Source organism: Balaenoptera borealis (genome assembly GCF_965194805.1).
Source record: "Balaenoptera borealis genome assembly, chromosome: 8".
Classification (NCBI taxonomy): Eukaryota; Metazoa; Chordata; class Mammalia; order Artiodactyla; family Balaenopteridae; genus Balaenoptera; species Balaenoptera borealis.
Window position 1 is genome coordinate 91,449,619 of NC_138865.1, and position 20,316 is coordinate 91,469,934.

The 20,316-nt window shown below is 35.8% G+C and overlaps 1 protein-coding gene and 1 long non-coding RNA gene across 4 annotated transcripts in view; one reads left to right on the top strand and one right to left on the bottom strand.

Moving 5' to 3' along the window:
• Positions 1-20,316, top strand: part of LOC309634304 — a 265,444-nt gene that overhangs the window by 135,651 nt on the left and 109,477 nt on the right. The gene's annotated exons all lie outside the window — the stretch shown is intronic.
• LOC309633209 (replication protein A 14 kDa subunit) lies at positions 17,904-18,595 on the bottom strand. The gene has a single exon (XM_082401709.1). It carries the CDS (start codon positions 18,578-18,580, stop codon positions 18,215-18,217), a length of 366 nt encoding a protein of 121 aa, XP_082257835.1. The 5' UTR covers positions 18,581-18,595; the 3' UTR covers positions 17,904-18,214.

Consider the following 20,316-nt stretch of genomic DNA (forward strand, 5'->3'; position numbering starts at 1 on the left):
TCATACACTGTTGGTGGGAATGTAAATTGATACAGCCACTGTGGAGAACAGTATGGAGGTTCCTTAAAAAACTAAAAATAGAACTACCATACGACCCAGCAATCCCACTACTGGGCATATACCCTGAGAAAACCATAATTCAAAAAGAGTCATGTACCACAATGTTCATTGCACCTCTATTTACAATAGCCAGGACGTGGAAGCAACCTAAGTGTCCATCGACAGATGAATGGATAAAGAAGATGTGGCACATAGATACAATGGAATATTACTCAGCCATAAAAAGAAACGAAATTGAGTTATTTGTAGTGAGGTGGATGGACCTAGAGACTGTCATACAGAGTGAAGTAAGTCAGAAAGAGAAAAACAAATACCGTATGCTAACACATATATATGGAATCTTAAAAAAAAAAAAATTGGTCATGAAGAACCTAGGGGCAAGACGGGAATAAAGACACAGACCTACTAGGGAATGGACTTGAGGATATGGGGAGGGGGAAGGGTAAGCTGGGACAAAGTGAGAGAGTGGTAGTGTATATATGGACATATATACACTACCCAATGTAAAATAGGTAGCTAGTGGGAAGCAGTCGCATATCACAGGGAGATCAGCTCCGTGCTTTGTGACCAGCTAGAAGGGTGGGATAGGGAGGGTGGGAGGGAGGGAGATGCAAGAGGGAAGAGATATGGGTATATATGTATATGTATAACTGATTCACTTTGTTATAAAGCAGAAACTAACACACCATTGTAAAGCAATTATACTCCAATAAAAATGTTAAAAAAAAGAAAGTCACACATTTCAGAGGGAAATGACATGCCTCAGTATTGGGTATAATAAGGCCAAGTGCCTCAGTCTTTAAAATTATCCTAGGGCTTCCCTGGTGGCGCAGTTGTTGAGAATCTGCCTGCCAATGCAGGGGACACGGGTTCGAGCCCTGGTCTGGGAAGATCCCACATGCCGCGGAGCAACTGGGCCCGTGAGCCACAGTAGCTGAGCCTGCGCGTCTGGAGCCTGTGCTCCGCAACAAGAGAGGCCGCGATAGTGAGAGGCCCGCGCACCGCGATGAAGAGTGGCCCCCGCTTGCCACAACTAGAGAAAGCCCTTGCACAGAAAAGAAGACCCAACACAGCCATGAATAAATAAATAAATAAAATTATCCTAAGAAAATTACTTAAGAAAATACTGGTTATTATTGCCTTGAATTTCCAAAATTTTCCTAGTCTTAAACGCCTCTGTCCCTCCTTCCCTTCTTTTCTTTCTTCCTTCTCTCTCCCCTCCTTTTTCTCTGTCTTTCCTTCCCTTTTCCTTTCCTTTTCTCTCCCCTCCCCTTCCTTCCTTCCTTCCTTCCTTCCTTCCTTCCTTCCTTCCTTCCTTCCTTCCTCTCTCCCTCCCTCCCTTCCTGTAGTAAAACTACTTTTAGTACTATTTTTCATAAACACACATCAGATATTCTAAGATGTCTTTCCTGGAGCAATCCATATAACTTGGAGACCCCAGTAATCTTGCAGTAAACTTTAGGCAGTAGACAAATGTCATCCTGGGACATTTCTTTGTTGCTTTCATGTTGGAGTCCTTATATTCTGTATCCTGTGTTTTCCTATTTTTGGGCTAACTCCCTTGTTTTGCTGTATTACATTTTCCAGTAACTTCCTGAGAAAAAGTGTGTAGAAGGTAACTTTATATTTTTGTATAATTGTAAATGCTTATATTCTATCATCACACTTAACTGGTAATTTGGCTAGTATAGAATTTACATTTGGAAATAATTTTCCCTCAGAATTTGGAAGGCGCTGTTTCATTAACATCTAGTTTACAGTATTGGTCTGGAGAACACATCTGATTTCCGAGGTTTTGCACGTGACCTGTTTTTTCTCTATTCAGTGTTCTAAACTTTTGGAATGGTGTGCCTTGGTGTGGTTCTCTTTCATTTACTGTGTTGAGAACTTGGGTGGGCTCATTCACTATTAGAAATATTCTTATTTATTCGATAACTTCCTCTCCTTACTTTTCTGTTTTTATTTTCCTGGAAAAACGTTAGAGGTTGTACTTCCTAGAAAGATCCTTTTCTTAATTATTCTTTTGTGTTACCTGCCCACCCATCCCTCCTACCCCCCCACTCTCTAGGAGAGCTCATTGACTCCATCTTCCAAATTTTCCATTGCATTTTTCACTTCTGCTATTGTATTTTAAAGTTTTTAGAATTCTTTCTTCTTCTCTGCTTGTTCCTTTTCTTGGGTTACATCTCCTGTTTATTCATGGATGTAATAATTTAACCTTTCTAATATATTTGAGGATATTAGTTATAATTTTTTCCCAAAGTTTTTCTGATGCATGAAATTTTTCTGTTGCTTCTGTGTTCCTTTTATCTGTTTGTTTATGATCTTCCTTTTGTGTTAGAACAGTCTTTCTCGATTTTTTTTCCTCTGAAAAAAATCCTTGAAATAATTTTCAGGTCTCAGGGAACTTCTGCATAAAATTATTAAATCTTCAGCTCAAGATATATAACATGACCACTAAATTTTGGATATAATAATTCAATAATAATTTCCAATGCTCTTTTGAGTAGAGGATAATATTTTTCCTGCAAATTTGGTTATTTTGTTCAATATATTAGCTAATTCTTTTTGTGTAGTGCCCTTTCCCATATAGGATGTCGACTTTATGTAAGTCAGTAACATAGATAGTGGTAACTTCAGATTTTTTTCTTTAAACATTTCCTACTTGATTTTAAAAACTTTATCCAAGTAGCCTGAAGTCTTATTCAAATTTCTGCTATATAAAATCCTAATGAGTTATGATATGTGGTATAACATGTATGGAAGAATAGTTTTCCTCCTATTTTAAACTAGAAATGGCTATTCAATATTTTTTTGAAACAACTAGGTAGTAAAGATGAGCTTATCTTTCTTGAAATTAATATTTTTCTCTCTTTTTAAAATAAATTAAAAAATCGCATGAAGCAGATATAAATTCTGTTCAATAACTGGCTTAAGCCAACGTGGGATTTGATTTTTCTAAATATGAGTTTGTAGATTTAAGAAGAGGTTATGTATATGTATAGCTGATTCACTCTGTTATACAGCAGAAACTAACACACCATTGTAAAGCAATTATACCCCAATAAAGATGTTTAAAAAAAAAAAAAAAAGAAGAGGTTATGAATTGATTTTAATTAATGGTATTTACAACATGAAAATTTATTGACAATGTTGAATAGTGATGCTATTACAACCATAAGCAAAAGCAATATGAATGAAATGCATTGTAAGGGACAACTGTATATAAGACTGAAAAAATATTTTCTTATTGCATTCATGACCAGGATTAATTTTAATTTTAGCAATTACAAATTATTATAAATATGTGTTGGTTTCTGTTTCTCTCTTATGGACTATATAGGCATAAAAGAGTATTATTTTTGAAACTGAAAATGAAGAATAAAATTTATCTAATTACTTTGAAACCTGTGCTTCTTTCTTCCCGCACAAATACTGAAGTCTGGGTCAAATTTAAGATAGGCACACATGTATTTCATTTTCACTCAAAATGAAATGATCTCTTGATGATTGCTAAATAAGAAAAGTTTGCTCAGACATGTTGAAAGTTGAAAACTAGAGCAACATAATTCATTGTCTTTCTGTGAGTGACTGGCCTTTTTTTCAATCACCTGTTGCACCATCGCAGTGAAATGAATCTTGAGATTATAATTCTTTATCCCTAATTTATTGGAATTGCCCATTGACAGGTTTAAAATTCTTCTTTTCTAAATCATACCTCATCTTCAAAAATAACCATTTTGAGCCATCAAATATGTTTGTTAAATATAATGCTAATAAAGTATAGGATAAAGACAACAAATAACTATACAAAGTATCACGAAAAATGGAAGCTTCACAGTACAATTTATTTCTAACCTCTACAACCCACGTTTTGCATGTTTAAAATAATAGCAAAATGACAGGGAGACAATTGAATCACAGTACATAAAAATTTGTTCCTTGGAATGAAAATTTTTCTATAATTATTTTATTCACCAGCAGAACTTGTTTATTCACATAGCAGCCCATAAATAAAGATGGTTGAAGTAATTTGATGTCATCAGCCTACCATAGTCACCTCCATGCAGTGTAGCACTCACCAGTTATCAACAGCCTTCTCTATTTCATGTCAAATACTGAGAATGGGCTTTATGCAATAAACATGATCCTATACTGCACTGCTGAAAGATCTCTTAGTAAATTGCTAATGGAGCTGTTGGGTCACTGTCCATCATTTTTTCATAAGGCATGTGAGGTTCAAAACTGCTGTTTATTATTACTTTTTGAATCATGATCTTTCACAGAGCCCCTAGTGACACTTTGTAGAACCCTAGGGTTCCTTGAGAAATACTATGTTGGAGATATTTATCTGCTCTTTGAGGTTGATTGTACATAAAGTTTCTGTGAAGTATTATTGGTTGGGACCTTTCTTTTGTTGGGGATCCCCATGTGTCAGTACCTATGTCTTTTCTTGGGGTTATTCAGGACCCTCAACATTTCTGCCTGGAGATTAGGGGTTGTATGCTTGGCTTCCAGTACTCTTGGATCTCAGCCATGCAAGGAGGCTGGATGAGAACCTCACTATTCAGAATGTAGACTTTGCACTTACTACCCTTGTTTTTAGCATGGTACCTCTTCCCTACCTTCCACTGTATCTAGTGTATAGACTTGGAGAATCTCTGGTTTAATTTCTTCAAGATTTAATTCGCAGTCTGACCACTCCTTGTATAGATGTTCAGCCAATGCTATTTTCAGTCCCAAACTTCGTCTGCAATTTTGTATACCTGGTGCCACCAATCCCTAAGTTTTTATGGGGCTTATTGTATGAATTGGTTTATTTCTCTTCTCCTTATCACCCTCCATTGCAGGTTTTTTGTTTTTTTTTTTGTTTTTTGAGGTCTTTTTTGTATTCAGCTTTCTCAGCTATGATAAATCCTCCATTCATTTTCCATCTGCCAAAAGTTTGTTGGCACCTCTCATCTGTGTTGTCTCCTTTCCTGTTGTCTTTATTATTGTGGTTTTCTCTACTGTTCTCTTAGTCCTTATGGGATTCTACCTCTTTATTTCTTTATTCTCATCAGTGGGGTTCCAGGAAGGAATAGAGGTAAGAACATGTGTTCAATATTGCCTTGATTAAGCAGATGTCCTTCATTGAAAGTCTTAATCCCTTTCTTGTTGAGGAACAATTCAGCAAGGCAAAGAATGCTCATGAAAAGTTTTGGAACTCAAGTGAAAGAAGTTCAGGCTTAGGCTCAACCCAGAAGTAGAAAACTGTCAGCCTGCAGGTCCAGAACAGTCCTCAGATGTCTTTTGTTTAAATATACAAAGTTTGTTCTTTATTTAATTAGTACTGTTTTTTAAATGGGGGAGAGTTCACATTATAACCAAGAATTCAGACATCTTTAAAACAAATCAGAAGATCTGGTTGTACATTATTGCATGGTAACAATTGACTAGGTGTGAGGAGTGAATGCATTCGCTCACTGGCTTGCTACATTTATACCCAAGTCGGCTCCAGTCATAACTCTGAAGCACTTGATTTTGACCTGCCCCCACTGCAGAAGAGTATTTCTTGGATTTAGGAAATTCACCACAGGTTATACATTTGTTGTGTTATCTTCTGTCTACTGAAAAATGTCATCAGTAACCCTTTTCACTGAAAATATATCATTTCCTCCCTCATTTTTTCCCCAATATGATATCTTTTCTTTTCCTTTTCTAATTAATTTTTATTGGAGTACAGTTGATTTACAATGTTGTGTTAGTTTCTGATATACAGCAAAGTGAATCAGTTATACATATACATATATCTACTCTTTTTTAGATTCTTTTCCCATATCACCCTCATTCACTTTATTTTTTTAATTTAAAAAAAATTTAACATCTTTATTGGAGTATAATTGCTTTACAATGGTGTGTTAGTTTCTGCTGTACAACAAAGTGAATCAGCTATACGTATACATATATCCCCATATCCCCTCCCTCTTGCATCTCCCTCCCACCCTCCCTATCCCACCCCTCTAGGTGGTCACAAAGCACCGAGCTGATCTCCCTGTGCTATGCGGCTGCTTCCCACTAGCTATCGATTTTACATTTCGTAGTGTATATATGTCCATGCCACTGTCTCACTTTGTCCCAGCTTACCCTTCCCCCTCCCCGTGTCCTTAAGTCCATTCTCTACAGCTGAATCTTTATTCCTGTCCTGCCCCTAGGTTCTTCAGAACCATTTTTTTTTTTTACATTCCATATATATGTGTTAGCATACGGTATTTGTTTTTCTCTTTCTGACTTACTTCACTCTGTATGACAGACTCCAGGTCCATTCACCTCACTACAAATAACTCAATTTTGTTTCCTTTTATGGCTGAGTAATATTCCGTTGTATATATATGCCACATCTTCTTTATCCATTCATCTGTCAGTGGACATTTAGGTTGCTTCCATGTCCTGCCTATTGTAAATAGAGCTGCAATGAACATTGTGGTACATGACTCTTTTTGAGTTATGGTTTTCTCAGGGTATATGCCCAGTAGTGGGATTGCTGGGTCCTATGGTAGTTCTATTTTTAGTTTTTTAAGGAACCTCCATACTATTCTCCATGATGGCTGTATCAATTTACATTCCCACTAACAGTGCAGGAGGGTTCCCTTTTCTCCACACCCTCTCCAGCATTTATTGTTTGTAGATATTTTGATGATGGCCATTCTGACTGGTGTGAGGTAATACCTCACTGTAGTTTTGCTTTGCACTTCTCTAATGATTAGTGATGTTGAGCATCCTGTCATGTGTTTATTGGCAATCTGTATATCTTCTTTGGAGAAATGTCTATTTAGGTCTTCTGCCCGTTTTTGGATTGGGTTGTTTGTTTTTTTGATATTGAGCTGCATGAGCTGCTTGTATATTTTGGAGATTAATCCTTTGTCAGTTGCTTCATTTGCAAATATTTTCTCCCATTCTGAAGGTTGTCTTTTTGTCTTATTTATGGTTTCCTTTGCTGTGCAAAAGCTTTTAAGTTTCATTAGGTCCCATTTGTTTATTTTTGCTTTTATTTCCATTTCTCTATTTCCATTTCCATTTCCTTTTTGAGGTGGGTCAAAAAGGATCTTGCTGTGATTTATGTCATAGAGTGTTCTGCCTATGTTTTCCTCTAAGAGTTTTATGGTGTCTGGCTTTACATTTAGGTCTTTAATCCATTTTGAGTTTATTTTTGTATATGGTGTTAAGGAGTGTTCTAATTTCATTCTTTTACATGTAGCTGTCCAGTTTTCCCAGCACCACTTATTGATGAGGCTATCTTTTCTCCATTATATATGCTTGCCTCCTTTATCAAAAATAAGGTGCCCATATGTGCGTGGGTTTCTCTCTGTGCTTTCTATCCTGTTCCATTGATTTATATTTCTGTTTTTGTGGCAGTACCATATTGTCTTGATTACTGTAGCTTTGTAGTATAGTCTGAAGTCTGGGAGCCTGATTCCTCCAGCTCCGTTTTTCTTTCTCAAGATTGCTTTGGCTATTCAGGGTCTTTTGTGTTTCCATACAAATTTTTTGTTCTAGTTCTGTGAAAAATGCCATGGTAGTTTGATAGGGATTGCATTGAATATGTAGATGCTTTGGGTAGTATAGTCATTTTCACAATGTTGACTCTTCCAATTCAAGAACATGGTATATCTCTCCATCTGTTAGTATCATCTTTAATTTCTTTCATCAGTGTCTTATAGTTTTCTGCATACAGGTCTTTTGTCTCTTTAGGTAGGTTTATTCCTAGGTACTTTATTCTTTTTGTTGCAGTGGTAAATGGGATTGTTTTCTTAATTTCTCTTTCTGAACTTTCGTTGTTAGTGTATAGGAATGCAAGAGATTTCTGTGCATTAATTTTGCATCCTGCTACTTTACCAAATACATTGATTAGCTCTAGTAGTTTTCTGGTAGCATCTTTAGGATTCTCTATGTATAGTATCATGTCATCTGCAAACAGTGACAGTTTTACTTCTTCTTTTCCAATTTGTACTCCTTTTATTTCTTTTCTTCTCTGATTGCCATGGCCAGGACTTCCAAAACTATGTTGAATAACAGTGGTGAGAGTGGACATCCTTGTCTTGTTCCTGACCTTAGGGGAAATGCTTTCACTTTTTCACCATTGAGAATGATGTTTGCTGTGGGTTTGTCGTATATGGCCTTTATTATGTTGAGGTAGGTTTGCTCTATGCCCACTTTCTCAAGAGGTTTTATCATAAATTGGTGTTGAATTTTGGCAAAAGCTTCTTCTGCATCTATTGAGATGATCGTATTCTTCAATTTTTTCTTCAGTTTTTATTCTTCAATTTGTTAATATGGTTTATCACATTGATTGATTTGCATATATTGACGAATCCTTGCATCCCTGGGATAAATCCCCCTTGATCATGGTGTATGATCCTTTTAATGTGTCGTTGGATTCTGTTTGCTAGTATTTTCTTGAGGATTTTTGCATCTATATTAATCAGTGATATTGGTCAGTAATTTTCTTTTTTTTGTAGTATCTTTGGTTTTGATATCAGGGTGATGGCGGCCTCATAGAATGAGTTTGGGAGTGTCCCTTCCTCTGCAATTTTTTGGAAGAGTTTGAGAAGGATAGGTGTTAGCTCTTGTCTAAATGTTTGATAGAATTCACCTGTGAAGCCATCTGGTGCTGGACTTTTGTTTTTTGAAAGATTTTTAATAACAGTTTCAATTTCATTACTTGTGATTGGTCTGTTCATTTTTTCCATTTCTTTCTGGTTCGGTTTTGGAAGGTTATACCTTCTGAAGAATTTTTCCATTTCTTCTACGTTTTCCATTTTATTGGCATAGAGTTGCTTATAGTAGTCTCTTAGGATGCTTTGTATTTCTGTGGTGTCTCTTGTAACGTCTCCTTTTTCATTTCTAATTATATTTATTTGAGTCCTCTCCCTCTTTTTCTTGATGAGTCTGGCTAATGGTTTATCAATTTTGTTTATCTTCTCAAAGAACCAGCTTTTAGTTTTATTGATCTTTGCTATTGTTTTCTTGTTTCTATTTCATTCATTTCTGGTCTGATCTTTATGATTTCTTTCCTTCTGCTAACTTTGGGTTTTGTTCTTCTTTCTCTAGTTCCTTTAGGTGTAAGGTTAGATTGTTTATTTGAGATTTTTCTTGTTTCTTGAGGTAGGCTTGTATTGCTATAAACTTCCCTCTTAGAACTGCTTTTGCTGCATCCCATAGGTTTTGGATCATCGTGTTTTTGTTGTCATTTGTCTCTAGGTAGTTTTTGATTTCCTCTTTGATTTCTTCAGTTGTCTCTTGGTTATTTCACAACGTATTGTTTAGCCTCCATGTGTTTGTGTTTTTTACGTTTTTTTCCGTGTAATTCATTTCTAATCTCATAGAGTTGTGGTCAGAAAAGATGCTTGATATGATTTCAATTTTCTTAAATTTACTGAGGCTTGATTTGTGACCCAAGATGTGATCTATCCTGGAGAATGTTCCCTGTGTACTTGAGACGAAAGTGTAATCTGCTGTTTTTGGATGGAATGCCATATAAATATCAGTTAAATCTATCTAGTCTATTGTGTCATTGAAAGCTTGTGTTTCCTTATTAATTTTCTGTTTGGATGATCTGTCCTTTGGTGTAAGTCAGGTGTTAAAGTTCCCCACTTTTTTTGTGTTACTGTCAATTTCCTCTTTTATAGCTATTAGCAGTTGCCTTGTGTATTGAGGTGCTCCTGTGTTGGGTGCATATATATTTATAATTGTTATATCTTCTTCTTGGAATGATCCCTTGATAATTATGTAGTGTCCTTCCTTGTCTCTTGTAACACTCTTTATTTTAAAGTCTATTTTATCTGATATGAGTATAGCTACTCCAGCTTTCTTTTGATTTCCATTTGCATGGAATATCTTTTTCCATCCCTTCACTTTCAGTCCGTCTGTGTCCCTAGATCTAAGTGGGTCTCTTGTAGACAACATATATATGGTTCTTGTTTTTGTATACATTCAGCGAGCCTGTTTCTTTTGGTTGGAGCATTTAATCCATTCATGTTTAAGATAATTATTGATATGTATGTTCCTAGTACTATTTTCTTAATTGTTATGGGTTTGTTTTTATATGTCCTTTTCTTCTCTTGTGTTTCCCACTTAGAGAAGTTCCTTTAGCATTTGTTGTAGAGCTGGTTTGGTGGGGCTGAATTCTCTTAGCTTTTGCTTGTCTGTGAAGCTTTTGATTTCTCTGTTGAATCTGAATGAGATCCTTGCTGGGTAGTGTAATCTTGGTTGTAGGTTCTTCCCTTTCATCACTTTAAATATGTCGTGCTACTCCCTTCTGGTTTGTAGAGTTTCTGCTGAGAAATCAGCTGTTAACCTTATGGGAGTTCCCTTGTATGTTATTTGTCGTTTTTCCCTTGTTGCTTTCAATAATTTTTCTTTGTCTTTAATTTTTGTCAGTTTGATTACTGTGTGTCTCAGTGTGTTTCTCCTTGGGTTTATCCTTCCTGGGACTCTTTGCCCTCCCTGAACTTGGATCTCTATTTCCTTTCCCATGTTAGGGAAGTTTTTGAGTATAATCTTTTCAAATATTTTCTCAGGTTCTTTCTCTTTCTCTTCTCCTTCTGGGACCCTTATAATGCGAATGTTGTTGTGTTTAATGTTGTCCAAGAAGTCTCTTAGACTGTCTTCATTTCTTTTCATTCTTTTTTCTTTATTCTGTTCCATGGCAGTGAATTCCACCATTTTGTCTTCCAGGTCACTTATCCATTCTTCTGCCTCAGTCATTATGCTATTGCTTCCTTCTAGTGTATTTTTCATTTCAGTTATTGTATTGTTCATCTCTGTTTGTTTGTTCTTTAATTCTTCTAGGTGTTTGTTCTTCAATTCTTCTTGGTCTTTGTTAAACATTTCTTGCATCTTCTCAATCTTTGCCTCCATTCTTTTTCCGAGGTCCTGGATCATCTTCACACTCACTATTCTGATTCTTTTTCTGGAAGGTTGCCTATCCCTACTTCATTTAGTTGTTTTTCTGGGTTTTTATCTCGTTCCTTCATTTGGTACATAGCCCTCTGCCTTTTCATGTTGTCTATCTTTCTGTGAATGTGGTTTTTGTTCGACAGGCTGCAGGATTGTTGTTCTTTTTGCTTCTGCTGTCTGCCCTCTGGTGGATGAGGCTGTCTCATAACATGTATTTTAAAAGAGTTTGTAAGTTATGTGCATGAAGGTAATTTTTAAAGTTAACTATAATAGCAAGAGGGAAAGAAAAGGAGGGGAGAATATTTAAACACCTAATGAAAGAGAATGATTAGGTATCCTGTGATGTAGTAACACAGAGGGAATATTATGGGTTTATTTAAAAATATAACCAACATCTCTGTTTTATGTTAGAAAGATTATAACACAGTGCTTGATGAAAAAAACCAGAGTATTCCATTGTATATTTATATCTTTTACAAATTATGCAAATTAAAAGCATACAGATCAAGACCAGAAAGTTATTATTATTATTTTAATGTAATTTAAAGTAGAAAAATTACTATTTTTTTCTGATTTTAGATGTGATATATTTATTTATAAAAGTTGTGAAATAAAGTGAAGTATATAGAATAAAATAAAAACCAGTCTTAATTCTACCACCCCAAAATAACCACTGGCAACACTTTGATACATATGTGTATTTATATTCTTCTGTTACAGCTTTATTGAGGTATAATTAATATAATAAAGTGTACTTATTTTTTCAACATCTTTATTGGAGTATAATTGATTTACAATGGTGTGTTAGCTTCTGCTTTATAACAAAGTGAATCAGCTATACATATTCATATGTTCCCGTATCTCCTACCTCTTGCATCTCCCTCCCAACCTCCCTATCCCACCCCTCTAGGTGGTCACAAAGCACCGAGCTGATCTCCCTGTGCTCTGAGGCTGCTTCCCACTATCTATCTATTTTACATTTGGTAGTATATATAAGTCCATGTACATATTTTTAAAGTGTACAGTCTCATAAGCTTTGATTTTTTAATATCATGATGTATACACATATATATCCACAAATGATATGTATATCAACACAATCAAGATAACATATCCATCACTCCCAAAACTTTCCTTGTCCCTCTATTATTCTTTTCTCCTATCTCATCTTTTAAAGGCAATCATTGATTTCTGTCACTATAGATTGGTTTGAATTTTCTAGAATTTTATAGTAATGAAATCATACATGAACCCTCTTTTTGGTCTGGCTTATTTCAACCAACATGAATATTTTGGGATTCATCCATGTTGTGGCCTATATCAATTGTTCATTCCTTTTAATTGCTGAATAATATTCCATTGTATAGATTTACCACTATTTGTTTATCCATTTACCTGTTGATGGACATTTGGATTACTTGCAGTCTGGGTATTACAAATAAAGTTGCTATCAACATTTGTGCAGAAGTCTTTGTGTGGACATATACTTTTACTTTCTTGGCTAAATATCTAGGAAAGAAATGGCTGGATCATGTAGTAGGTGTATGTTTAACTTTTTAAGAAATTGCCAAAATATTTTCCAAAGTGGTTGTACCGTTTACATTCCTACCAGCAGTGTTTCAAGGTTCTAAATCCTCCACATCTTTTCCAAAACGCAATATGTTCAGTTTTTAAAATTTTAGTCATTCAGAAAGGTATGTAGTGCTTTTTTTATTGTGGTTTTAATTTGCATTTCCCAAATGACTAATGATGTTGAACATCTTTTCATGAAGATGTGTCTGCTCAAATCTTTTGCTGATTTATTGTTATTGTTTTCCTATTATTAAGTTTTGAGTTCTTTATATATTTTAGAAATAAGTCCTTTATTAGATATGTGACTTATAATTATTTTCTCCCAGTCTGTGGCTTGTCTTTTCATTCTCTTTACAGTGTCTTTTGAAGAGCCAAAGCCTTAACTTTGATGAAGTTCAATTTATCAGTTTTTTCTTGTATGGGTCATGCTTTTGGCACTGTATCAAAATTATTTTTACTTAACTTAAAGCTTTTGTTGTACAAAGTTTTCAGTATTAGGTTTTACATTTATGTCTGTTTTGAGTTAATTTTTGTATGTGGTTTAGTTATGGATTGAAGGAAGGTCCTTTTTTTCATATATTCTTTTCGGGATTGCATTTGCATCTTTGTCAAAAATCTACTAACCATATGTGTGTGCATTTATTACTGGACTCTGTTCTTTTTTACCTATATGTTTCTCTTCATGCCTACCCCACACTGTCTTGATCACTGTAGCTTTATAATAAGTCTCGGAGTCAGGTAGTGTTAGTCTTCTTTGTTCTTTTTAAAAAGTTGTTTTGGCTATTCTAGGCCATATGCATTTCCATATAAATTACATGATTTGGCTTGTCAAGTATTGATATTACAAAAGAGTCCTGGAATTTTGATTTGGATTGCATTAAATCTATGGATCAATTTGGATAGAATTAACATTTTAACGATGTTGACTCTTCTGATCCATAGGCAGAGCATATCTGTCTATTTACTTTTGTCTTTTTACGTTTCTGTTAACAATGTTTTGTAGTTTTCAGTATCCAAGTATTCATTACCTATCTTTGATCAGATTTATCCCTAAGTGTTTCATATATATACAAATACAGTTGGTTTTTTTATTGATCTTGATAAATTCACTTAGTAGTACCTCCCTCTTCTTCCCTCCCTCCCTCTTCCTCTCTCCCTCCCTCCTCCTTTCCATCCCTCCTTTCCCTCTCTCCTTTCTTTCAATGCATTATGATTTCCTACATAGACAATCATGTTATCTTTGGATGAAGACAGTTTTACTTTAGTTAGAACCTCTAGTACAATATTAATAGATGGGGGTGAGAGCAGACATCCTCATTTTATTCCTGGTTTTAGGAAGAAAGTAATGATGTTTCCTTTGTCATGGAATTTATAAAAGTTGCTTATTTCGGAGAACCGCTTGGAATTCCTGGACGTAAAACCTGTGAAAATGTGGTGGCTCTTCTAAGATTGGGCCCCAGGGGTGTTTAACACTAAAGTTAGTCCACATTAGGCCTCCAGCAGTTCACCAGCATTATCATTTGTGTGTGTTCCTACCAGTTACAGGCTCCAGAGGTGTCTGTTCCAGTCTTTTGTGGAGTCCTCTCCTACACTGACTCTTGAAAATCCCCTCGTGCTATTGGCAGCTCTTCTTCCACCATATGAAGAAGACTGGCTAGCTTGTTGAAAACATGGGGATCAACCCAGAGCCAACAGCAACCAGCAGACACAAAACAAAATTAAGAGAGGGCAGACAGCAGAAGCAAGAAGAACTACAATCCTGCAGCCTGTGGAACAAAAACCACATTCACAGAAAGATAGACAACATGAAAAGGCAGAGGGCTATGTACCAGATAAAGGAACAAGATAAAACCCCAGAAAAACAACTAAATGAAGTGGAGATAGGCAAGCTTCCAGAAAAAGAATTCAGAATAATGATAGTGAAGATGATCCAGGACTTCGGAAAAAGAATGGAGGCAAAGATCGAGAAGATGCAAGAAATGTTCAAAGATCTAGAAGAATTAAAGAAGAAACAAACAGAGATGAACAATACAATTACTGAAATGAAAACTACACTAGAAAGAATCAATAACAGAATCACTGAGGGAGAAGAACGGATAAGTGACCTGGAGGACAGAATGGTGGAAGTCACTGCTGTGGAACAGAATAAAGAAAAAAGAATGAAAAGAAATGAAGACAGCCTAAGAGACCTCGGGAAAACATTAAACGCAACAAAATTTGCATTATAGGGGTCCCAGAAGGAGAAGAGAGAGAGAAAGGACCCGAGAAAATATTTGAAGAGATTATAGTCGAAAACTTCCCTAACATGGGAATGGAAATAGCCACCCAAGTCTAGGAAGCACAGAGAGTCCCATAGAAGATAAACCCAAGGAGAAACACACAGAGACACATAGTAATCAAATTGGCAAAAATTAAGACAAAGAAAACTTATTGAAAGCAGCAAGGGAAAAATGCAAATAACATACAAGGGAACTCCCATAAGGTTAACAGCTGATTTCTCAGCAGAAAGTCTACAAGCCAGAAGGGAGTGGCATGATATACTTAAAGTGATGAAAGGGAAGAACCTACAACGAAGATTACTCTACCCGGCAAGGTTCTCATTCAGATTCGATGGAGAAATCAAAAGCTTTACAGACAAGCAAAAGCTAAGAGATTTCAGCACCACCAAACCAGCTTTACAACAAATGCTAAAGGAACTTCTCTAAGTGGGAAACACAAGAGAAGAAAAGGACCTACAAAAACAAACCCAAAACAATTAAGAAAATGGTCATAGGAACATACATATCGATAATTACCTTAAAAGTGAATGGATTAAATGCTCCAACCAAAAGACACAGGCTTGCTGAATAGATACAAAAACAAGACCCATACATATGCTGTCTACAAGAGACCCACTTCAGACCTAGGGACACATACAGAGTGAAAGTGAGGAGATGGAAAAAGATATTCCATGAAAATGGAAATCGAAAGAGGCTGGAGTAGCAATACTCATATCAGATAAAATAGGCTTTAAAATAAAGAATGTTAAAGAGACAAGGAAGGACACTACATAATGATCAAGGGATCAACCCAAGAAGAAGATACAACAATTATAAATATATATGCACCCAACATAGGAGCACCTCAATACATAAGGCAACTGCTAACAGCTATAAAAGAGGAAATCGACAGTAACACAGTAATAGTGGGGGGCTTTAACACCTCACTTACACCAATGGACACATCATCCAAAATGAAAAAAAATAAGGAAACAGAAGCTTTAAATGACACAAAAGACCAGATAGTTTTAATTGATATTTATAGGATATTCCATCCAAAAACAGCAGATTACACTTTCTTCTCAAGTGCACACAGAACATTCTCCAGGATAGATCACATCTTGGGTCACAAATCAAGCCTCAGTAAATTTAAGAAAATTGAAATCATATCAAGCATCTTTTCTGACCACAACTCTATGAGATTAGAAATGAATTACAGGGAAAAAAACGTAAAAAACACAAACACATGGAGGCTAAACAATACGTTATGAAATAACCAAGAGATCACTAAAGAAATCAAAGAGGAAATCAAAAAATGCCTAGAGACAAATGACAATGAAAACACCACGATCCAAAACCTATGGGATACAGCAAAAGCAGTTCTAAAAGGGAAGTTTATAGCAATACAAGCCTACCTCAAGAAACAAGAAAAATCTCAAATAAACAATCTAACCTTACACCTAAAGGAACTAGAGAAAGAGGAACAAAACCCAAAGTTAGCAAAAGGAAAGAAATCATAAAGTTCAGAGCAGAAATAAATGAAATAGAAACAAAGAAGACAATAGCAAAGATCAATAAAACTAAAAGCTGGTTCTTTGAGAAGATAAACAAAATTGATAAACCATTAGCCAGACTCATCAAGAAAAAGAGGGAGAGGACTCAAGTCAATAAAATTAGAAATGAAAAAGGAGAAGTTACAACAGACACCGCAGAAATACAAAGAATCCTAAGAGACTACTACAAGCAACTTTATGCCAATAAAATGGACAACCTGGAAGAAATGGACAAATTCTTAGAAAGGTATAACCTTCCAAGACTGAACCAGGAAGAAATAGAAAATATGAACAGACCAATCATGAGTAATGAAATTGAAACTGTGATTAAAAATCTTCAAAGAAACAAAAGCCCAGGACCAGATGGCTTCACAGGTGAATTCTATCAAACATTTAGAGAAGAGCTAACACCTATCCTTCTCAAACTCTTCCAAAAAATTGCAGAGGACGGGACACGCCCAAACCCATTCTATGAGGCCACCATCACCCTGATACCAGAACCAGACAAAGATACTACAAAAACAGAAAATTACAGACCAATATCACTGATGAATATAGATGCGAAAACCCTCAAGAAAATACTAGCAAACAGAATCCAACAACACATTAAAAGGATCTTACACCATGGTCAGTTTATCCCAGGGATGCAAGGATTCTTCAATATACACAAATCAATCAATGTGATACACCATATTAACGAATTGAAGAATAAAAACCATATGATCATCTCAATAGATGCAGAAAAAGCTTTTGACAAAATTCAACACCGATTTATGATAAAAACTCTCCAGAAAGTGGGCATAGAGGGAACCTACCTCAACATAATAAAGGCTATATACAACAAACCCACAGCACTCATCATTCTCAATGGTGAAAAACTGAAAGCGTTTCCTCTAAGGTCAGGAACAAGACAAGGATGTCCACTCTCACCACTATTATTCAACATAGTTTTGGAAGTCCTAGCCACAGCAATCAGAGAAGGAAAAGAAATAAAAGGAATACAAATTGGAAAAGAAGAAGTAAAGCTGTCACTGTTTGCAGATGACATGATACTATACATAGAGAATCCTAAAGATGCCACCAGAAAACTACTAGAGCTCATCAATGAATTTGGTAAAGTTGCAGGATACAAAATTAATGCACAGAAATCTCTTGCATTCCTATACACTAATGATGAAAAATCTGAAAGAGAAATTAAGGGAACAGTCCCATTTACCACTGCAACAAAAAGAATAAAATACCTAGGAATGAACCTACCTAGGGAGACAAAAGACCTGTATGCAGAAAACTATAAGACACTGATGAAAGAAATTAAAGATGATACCAACAGATGGAGAGATACACCATGTTCTTGGATTGGAAGATCAATGTTGTGAAAATGACTACACTATCCAAAGCAATCTACGGATTCAATGCAATCTCTATCAAATTACCAATGGCATTTTTTATGGAACTAGAACAAAAAATCTTAAAATTTGTATGGAGACCCAAAAGACCCTGAATAGCCAAAGCAGTCTTTTTTTTTTTTTTGTATCATTTAAACTTTTATTAATAAAACAGAAAACTAAACTCAGCCAGCTGCTTTTTTCTTGCATCTAATCTGACCATATGCCAGAGAAATGATTCTTTATGAGGACTTAGGTGAGAACTGTCAATAAACCAGTTCTGTTGAAAATGGCATACTGGAATATCTAATAACGTTAGGTAAATGAAATTAAAAAGAGAACAAATAACAGTATTAAAAAATCACAGGAATCTCTCCTTTAAATATCAGGGGCCTCCTTTAATAATCTTCAATGTAGCTCATTGGCAATCATAAAAAATTCATCAAGTTCAACCATACTGCACAACTCCCAAAGGATAAAACTGAGGGAACTCATGGGTAATTTTCACAGCTTCATTGTAAAGTCCAAGATCAAAAGGATGGTTATCTTCTTTAAACTGGACATAAGATGCACACATAATGGTTGCCTTGGCCGTTACTCTTCCAACTACTTCCACGATTCCAGAGATTTCTTCATCAAGAGGCTCCATCAACTCAATAGTTCCATTTTTTCCTTCTCCATCTGAAAGAATAAACATTTTCCCAGTGGGGTGAATCTTCTCCAGCCTCCCTACGAAGCAAACGGGCTGGTCTATGAACTGAGCTAGCATGCTGGCGTTGATGCGCACCTTAGGTGACTCCATCATATCCACCATGACTGCAATGCAAGGCCGGCCCAAAGCAGTCTTGAGGGAAAAAAACAGAGCTGGAGGAATCAGACTCCCTGACTTCAGACTATACTACAAAGCTGCAGTAATCAAGACAATATGGTACTGGCACAAAAACAGAAACATAGATCAATGGAACAAGATAGAAAGCCCAGAGATAAACCCACACACCTATGGTCAACTAATCTATGACAAAGGAGGCAAGGATATACAATGGAGAAAAGATAGTCTCTTCAGTAAGTGGTGCTGGGAAAGCTGGACAGCTACATGTAAAAGAATGAAATTAGAACACTGCCTAACACCATACACAAAAATAAACTCAAAATGGATTAGAGACCTAAATGTAAGACTGGACACTATAAAACTCTTAGAGGAAAACATTGGAAGAACACTCTTTGACATAAATCACAGCAAGATCTTTTTTGATCCACCTCCTAGAGTATTGGAAATAAAAACAAAAATAAACAAATGGGACCTAAAAGCTTTTGCCCAGCAAAGGAAACCATAAACAAGACGAAAGGACAGCCCTCAGAATGGGAGAAAATATTCGCAAACGAATCAATGGACAAAGGATTAACCTCCAAAATATATAAACAGCTCATGCAGCTCAATATTAAAAAAACAAACAACCCAATCCAAAAATGGGCAGAAGACCTATATAGACATTTCTCCAAAGAAGACATACAGATGGCCAAGAATCACATGAAAAGCTGCTCAGCATCACTAATTATTAGAGAAATGCAAATCAAAACTACAATGAGGTATCACCTCATACCAGTTAGAATGGGCAACATCAGAAAATCTAGAAGCAACAAATGCTGGAGAGGGTGTGGAGAAGAGGGAACCCTCTTGCACTGTCGGTGGGAATGTAAATTGATACAGCCACTATGGAGAACAGTATGGAGGTTCCCTAAAGAACTAAACATAGAATTACCTTATGATCCAGCAATCCCACTATTGGGCATATACCCAGAGAAAACCATAATTCAAAAAGACACATGCATCCCCATGTTCATTGCAGCAGTATTTACAATAGCCAGGTCATGGAAGCAACCTAAATGCCCTTCGACAGACAAATAGATAAAGAAGAAGTGGTACATATATACAATGGAATATTACTCAGCCATAAAAAGGAACGAAATTGGGTCATTTGTTGAGACGTGGATGGATCTAGAGACTGTCATACCGAGTAAAGTAAGTCAGAAAGAGAAAAACAAATATCGTATATTAACGCATATATGTGGAACCTAGAAAAATGGTAGAGATGAACTGGTTTGCAGGGCAGAAATTGAGAGAGATGTAGAGAACAAACGTATGGACACCAACTCGGGAAAGCCACGGGGATGTGGATGTGGTGGTGTGATGAATTGGGCGATTGGGATTGACATGTATACACTGATGTGTATGAAACTGATGACTAATAAGAACCTGCTGTATAAAAAAAAAGTTGCTTATTTCTAGAGATCAATAATTAGGTCACACTTTAAGCAACAAATATATTGTTTAATAAAAAATTAGTTTTCAAACCAATTTTACTATAATTTATATGAGTGTATATTGCAGTTTCTTCCCTTTCAGCATCTAACAGAATACATGTAAATATTTAAGATTTGGAAGGTGTCATGGTAACTACTTTCCAGTAATAAACATGTCTTTCCTATTTAAAATTTAAACAATGTTTGAAGGGGCCAGTAGCAACATCTTAATAAAGTGGTGTTTGTAGT